The 5,778-nt window shown below is 45.4% G+C and overlaps 1 protein-coding gene across 1 annotated transcript; it reads right to left on the bottom strand.

Annotated features, from left to right (window-relative positions):
* Positions 1-2,534: 2,534 nt before the first annotated feature.
* On the bottom strand, positions 2,535-5,147 carry LOC142612179 (uncharacterized). Its single transcript, XM_075784295.1, has 3 exons — positions 4,875-5,147; positions 3,354-3,764; positions 2,535-2,711 (listed from the first exon to the last, which is right to left on the bottom strand). The coding sequence occupies exons 1-3, from the start codon at positions 5,145-5,147 to the stop codon at positions 2,535-2,537; spliced, it is 861 nt and encodes a 286-aa protein (XP_075640410.1).
* Between the last annotated feature and the right edge of the window lie 631 nt (positions 5,148-5,778).

Genomic DNA, 5,778 nt, shown 5'->3' with positions numbered 1-5,778 from the left:
AGGCTTGGGCGTCCTTCTACATGGTAAGCCAATAGTATCTTACTCGAACCAGCTTGTGTACTAGTGACCATGAGCTCGAATGGTTCTTGCAAACCCTTTTGTGAACTTCCCTCATGACATAATCTACTTCCTCGGGGCTTAGGCATCTTAGGTATGGTTAGGAGAAACCTCTCTTGTACAAGACGTCCTTTATTGAGACAAATCTTGTTGCCTAAACCTTCAGCTTTCTTGTGGTTTCCTTATCGTCAGGTAGTATGCCGTCTTTTAGGTAGGAAATAATTGGTGTGGTCCAGTTACTGTCTGAGCCTGTTTCCTGCACAATGACGCCCTCTATCAAGGGCAAAAGCTGAAAAAAAGAAAGTACCTTATTGGGTCCTTCGAGGGCCTCCAGGATGATGCAGCTTTTGTCCTTCGAGGGTCTCCAGGTGATAGGTGCCTTTCCTCTGCCATGAAACGATCTTGTAGGGTCCTTCCTAATTGGGTGCTTGCTTTCCCTGGGATGGATCCCTTGTGGTGCCCGTCACCTTCCTCAGGACGAGGTCTCTAACTTAGAAGTCCTTATGCCTGACTTTGGAGTTGTAGTGCTTGGCCATGAGGTCTTGGTATCGTGCTAGCCTTTGTTTGGCTGTTGCTTTGACTTCGTCTACTAGGTCCAGCTATAGGTGCATGGCTTCGTCGTTTCTACTCTCGTTGTGATTTTCCACCCTGTAGCTTGTGAGTCAGACCTCGGCGTGGATGACGACCTCACTCCGGTATGCTAGCCGGAAAGGCGTCTCTCTTATTGGTGTCCTTGCCGTCATCCTGTATGCCTATAGCACATTAGGGAACTTGTCTGGCCATATACCCTTTGCCCCTTTGAGCCGAGTCTTGATGATTTTGAGCAAGGATCGGTTTGTGACCTCAACTTTTTCGTTTACCTGAGGGTGAGAGGGTGAGGAGTAGTGATTCTTGATTCCTAGTTGTGAGCAAAAAGGCCTAAAGGACCCGTTGTCGATCTGCTTCCCATTTTCTGAAACCAAGACCCTAGGGATCCCGTACCTATAGATGAAGTTTCTCCAGACAAAGATTTGTATGTTTTTCTCCATGATAGTAGCCATTGCTTCAGCTTCCACCTATTTTGTAAAGTAATCTATACCGATCACTAAGAACTTCATTTGCCATATCGCCGTCGGGAGTGGACCCATGATATGTAATCTCCATTAAGCAAAGGGCCATAGAGCTGCTATCGGAGTGAGTTCTTTCATTGGCTGTCTGATGATGTTGCCGAACCTTTGACACTTGTAGCAAGCTTTGACATAGGCTTGGGCGTCCTTCTGCTTGGTAAGCCAATAGTATCCTGCTCGAACTAGCTTGTGTACTAGTGACCATGAGCCCGAATGGTTCTTGCAGACCCTTTTGTGAACTTCCCTCATGACATAATCTACTCCCTCGGGGCTTAGGCATCTTAGGTATGGTCGGGAGAAACCTCTCTTGTACAAGACATCCTTTATTAAGACAAATCATGTTACCTGAACCTTCAGCTTTCTTGCGGTTCCCTTATCGTTAGGTAGTGTGCCGTCTTTTAGGTAGGAAATAATTGGTGTGGTCCAGTTACTGTCTGAGCCTATTTCCTGCACATCGACGCCTTCTATCAAAGGCTAAAGCTAAACAAAAGAAAGTACCTTACTGGGGATCAGCATGGGTTCTGCAGATGTGGCTTTGGCAAGACAGTCAGCTTACTCGTTCTCTTCCCTTGGGATTTGAACAAATTCGGCCGATAGGTCAACCGTCTGTCTCTTCACTTGCTCCAGGTATTTCTTCATTCATTCATTTTTACATTCATAGTCATCGTTCACTAGACTTATGACCACCTGAGAATCACAATAAACAACCATACTTGTGGCTCTTGCTGCTTTGGCGAGGTCTAGACCTACTACTAAGGCTTTGTACTCTGCCTCATTGTTGGTAGTAGGGAAATTGAGACAAACCATGCACTAGATCTCGTCCCCTTTTGGAGAGTGGCGTACTATACTTGCTCCTCCAGCTTGCTTGTTGGATGACCCGTCCGTCTGAATACTCCATTGAGGATGCCCTTCTGCCCCCTGTCCTTCCATATTGGTGAACTCCGTTGTGAAGCCAGCAACTACCTGTCCCTTCATAGTAGTGTGATGATGTCAAATTCGCTTAACTCGATTGCCTATAGTGCCATCCGTCCAGGAGCTTTAAGATTACTCATTGCTCTCTGTATGGGTCTGTCCGTTAGAATAACTATAGTGTGGGCTTGGAAATATGGCTTGCGTTTGCGAGTTGCGGTCACTAAGGCAAAGGCCAGCTTCTCCATTGGGGGGTACCTCTCTTCTGCGCTTTGGAGTGCTCGGCTAGTGTAGTATACAGGCTTTTGTACCTGTCTTCTTCTCTAACCAAGGCTGCACTGACAGCAGCTGGGGAGATGGCCAAGTAGAGAAGTAGCTCCTCTCCTGGCTTTGAAGGACTTAGCATGGTGGGGAAGATAGGTATGCTTTTAGGTCTTCGAATGCTTGCTGGCATTCGTTCGTCTACTTGAAGGACTTTTTCAGCGTGCGAAAGAAAGGTAGGCATTTGTCCGTTGCCCCTGACACGAGCTCGTTCAGCGCAACTATCTTGCCGTTGAGGCTTTGTACTTCTTTTGTGTTCCTTGGTGGTGCCATCTCCATTATGGCTGGAATCTTATCCGGGTTGACTTCAATACCTCTCTGAGACACCATGAACCCTAAGAATTTTCCATTTATCACCCCAAATGCGCATTTGCTCAGATTGAGCTTCATGTTGTAAGAGCGGAAGGTAACGAAGGTCTCCTTGAGGTCATCCAAATGGTCGTCTTCCCATTAACTTTTACTAGCATGTCGTTTACGTACACCTGGACATTTCTCCCAATCTACTGCGCAAACATTTTGTTCATGAGTCTCTGATATGTTGCGCTCGCATTCTTGAGACAGCACGACATCACTTTGTAACAAAAAAGGCCTTGGCTGGTAACAAATGAGGTATTTTCTTGATCAGCCTCGTCCAGCTTGATTTGGTTGTAACTAGAAAAAGCGTCCATGAAACTTAGTAACTGGTGTCTTGCTGTTGAATGTACAAGACGTCGACTTGTGGGAGTGGGTAGCTATTCTTGGGGCATGCGTTGTTTAAGTCTGTGAAGTCTACACACATCCTCCACTTTCTGTTGGCTTACTTGACTATCACTAATTGGCCAGCCGATTAGGATAGTACACCTCTCTGATAAATTCTGCCTCCCGTAAGTTGCGGACTTCTTCCGTTATAGCCTTGTCTCGCTCCTGGGTGAATACTCACTTCTCCTGACGGATAGGGGGAAAATGATAAGTCGAAGTTACGGCTTTCCATGAGTTGAGGGTGGGTCGACCTACTATGGCATTGTAAGCAGACGAATAGTCAACGACAAGGAATGTAATGTCTTTGGTGATTTGTTGTGGGTAATCACCAACTGTTACAGGCAATGTGACTGCATCGAGGGGGTATAGTTTTGTTCCTCCGAACCCAACGAGATGTGCGTTGGTCGGCACCAGCCGTTCTCTCTCAATCCTCATCTGCTGGAATGCCAGGTAGTAGAGGATATCAATAGAGCTTCCATTGTCAACCAGGACCCGGTAAGTGTTGTAGTCCCCTACCTGTATGCTAACAACGAGCGCATCGTCGTGTGGGTGGTGAAGGCGTCGTGCATCTTCCTTCGTGAACCTAATCACGGGGTTGTCGATCCGTGCTATCTTCGGGACAAAACATGTCAGCTGGACGTTTTTGATAGGCCAAAAACATATTGATCCCTTGTGATGGATTAATTAATTAATTAGCCAAGTTTATTAATTAATCAATTTAACATGCAAACGCGTGGTAGCACAAACAAATCACCAATAAACTAAAGTGCAGTGAAAAAATAAATTGACACGGTGATTTGTTTACGAATAGGGAAAACCTCCAAGGGAAAAACCCCACCGGGTGATTTTAAGGTCACTACTCCTGAGAATCCACTATTATCACAACAAGCGGTTACAAGTAAAGGAATCCCAGTACCTTATACCAACTTAAAGTTGAACCTTTACCCCAATACCCAATTGGACTTGTTCTGTAGTGATAATTTCTCATTTTCAATGCACGGCTCCCAGTACGTGACTAACCAATTGTGCGGATCCCAGTACACGACTTCAATCACCAACTTAAGAAAGATGTTGGTTGCAAAGTTCTTCAGTTTATCCTCACAATGAAGAACGAGAAGATGCTTGGTTACAAAACTCTATGGTGCAAAGACATAGCAGCTTCTTCATAAAGAGATGAACTAGGGCAAACTTTGTCTCCAGTCACAAATTGCTTGAATAGACTTTGCTCAATGCTTGTGTAACTTGTACTTACTTTGACGGCACTTAAAATAATCGTTTTATATGTCAGGGTTATGAGAAAAGAAGGCCCAAAGACATGTCCACGGATTAGAATCAAAACAGTACTGAAAAACTGTTTTTCTTAAATCTTGACAGCTAGAGGTGTCGAGGTGCTGTCGAGCAGCTGTCGAGCCACGAGGCTAGAACAACTTCTTAAAGCTCGATAGATGCAGCTGTCGAGCCAGCTGTTGAGCTTTAATGAAGAGCACTTCTCAGCTTGTTTCTTAATCAGACTTGCATGGCTTTAACACTTGATCTTGAAACCTTGTTTCTTGAAGTATCAAAAACATCCTAGATCTACCCAATTACAAGTAAAGTGCGTTTTGTCAAAGGATTAGCCAATTACATAAAAGAATGACATATGTTCTTATTAAGTGAACCACATATGTCCTAACAGTTTTGAATCATTCTAAGGTAGGTCTTGCATGCCTTCCAGGACGAAACGGAAGTTGTGGTGCCTCTTACGATCATCCTTATGTCCCCTAGTGGTGGCTTAGGGTGCTCGTTTTCCTTCCGCGCAACCTGCTCCTGTGGTGGATCCGTCCTTTCCTTGCTGACGAACTGTTGTAGTTTTCCTTGCCTGATAAAGGCTTCTATTTGTTGCTTCAAGTCGTAGTATTCAAACGTGTCATGGCCGTGATCATGATGAAAATGGCAATACTTGTCTCTAGACCTCTTACTGGGATCTCCCTTCAACTTGCCAGGCCATTTCAAGGCCGCATCGTCCTTGATTTGCATCAGGACCTGATCGATTGGGGCAGTTAGTGGGGTGAAACTTGCCAACCTTCTAGTGGGGAGTTTGGAGTGCCTATCCTCCCATCGTCTCCAGACCTTGATGTCTTCCGCCCCCTGTCCTGCCGTGCATCTTCTTGCCTTTCCCTCTTCTTGGCTTCTCCTCTTGGGCTAGCAGCACGTCTTCTGCGTTCATATATTTAGTAGCTCAATAAAGGACATCTGGCATGGTTTTTGGGTCGTTTTTGTATAAGGAAAACAAAAACTTCCCCTTCCTTAATCCATTGGTGAATGCAGCAACTAGTATCTTGTCGTTAGCTTCGTCAATTGAGAGGGCTTCTTTGTTGAAACGGATTATGTAAAACCTCAGCGTCTTATCCTCCCGTTGCTTGATGTTTATTAGGCACGTGGTGGACTTCTTGTACTTGTATCCCCCGATAAAGTGCGAGGCAAACTGCGTGCTCAGCTCCTTGAAGGTGTTGATGGAGTTTGGCGTCAACCTATTGAACCATACCCTTGCGAGGCCCTTCAGCATGGTTGCGAAAGCTCGGCACATGATTTCATCCGCCATGCCTTGCAAATGCATGAGGGTTTTGAATGACTTTAGGTGGTCTAAGGGATCCTTAGACCCATCGTA

Source organism: Castanea sativa, chromosome 10 (genome assembly GCF_040712315.1).
Source record: "Castanea sativa cultivar Marrone di Chiusa Pesio chromosome 10, ASM4071231v1".
Taxonomy (NCBI): domain Eukaryota; kingdom Viridiplantae; phylum Streptophyta; class Magnoliopsida; order Fagales; family Fagaceae; genus Castanea; species Castanea sativa.
Note: the sequence above shows the minus strand (reverse complement) of the source record. Positions and strands in the feature narration are given on the sequence as shown.

Excerpts from the sequence above, each read along its gene's own strand:
- LOC142612179 (XM_075784295.1), bottom strand. The coding sequence starts at position 5,147 with ATGCAAATCAAGGACGATGCGGCCTTGAAATGGCCTGGCAAGTTGAAG. Across the intron at positions 3,765-4,874 it reads TAGGGGACATAAGGATGATC|CTGACATGTTTTGTCCCGAA; the intron begins GTAAGAGGCACC and ends AAAAACGTCCAG. Across the intron at positions 2,712-3,353 it reads CCCTCAACTCATGGAAAGCC|AGAGGTATTGAAGTCAACCC; the intron begins GTAACTTCGACT and ends ATGGTGTCTCAG.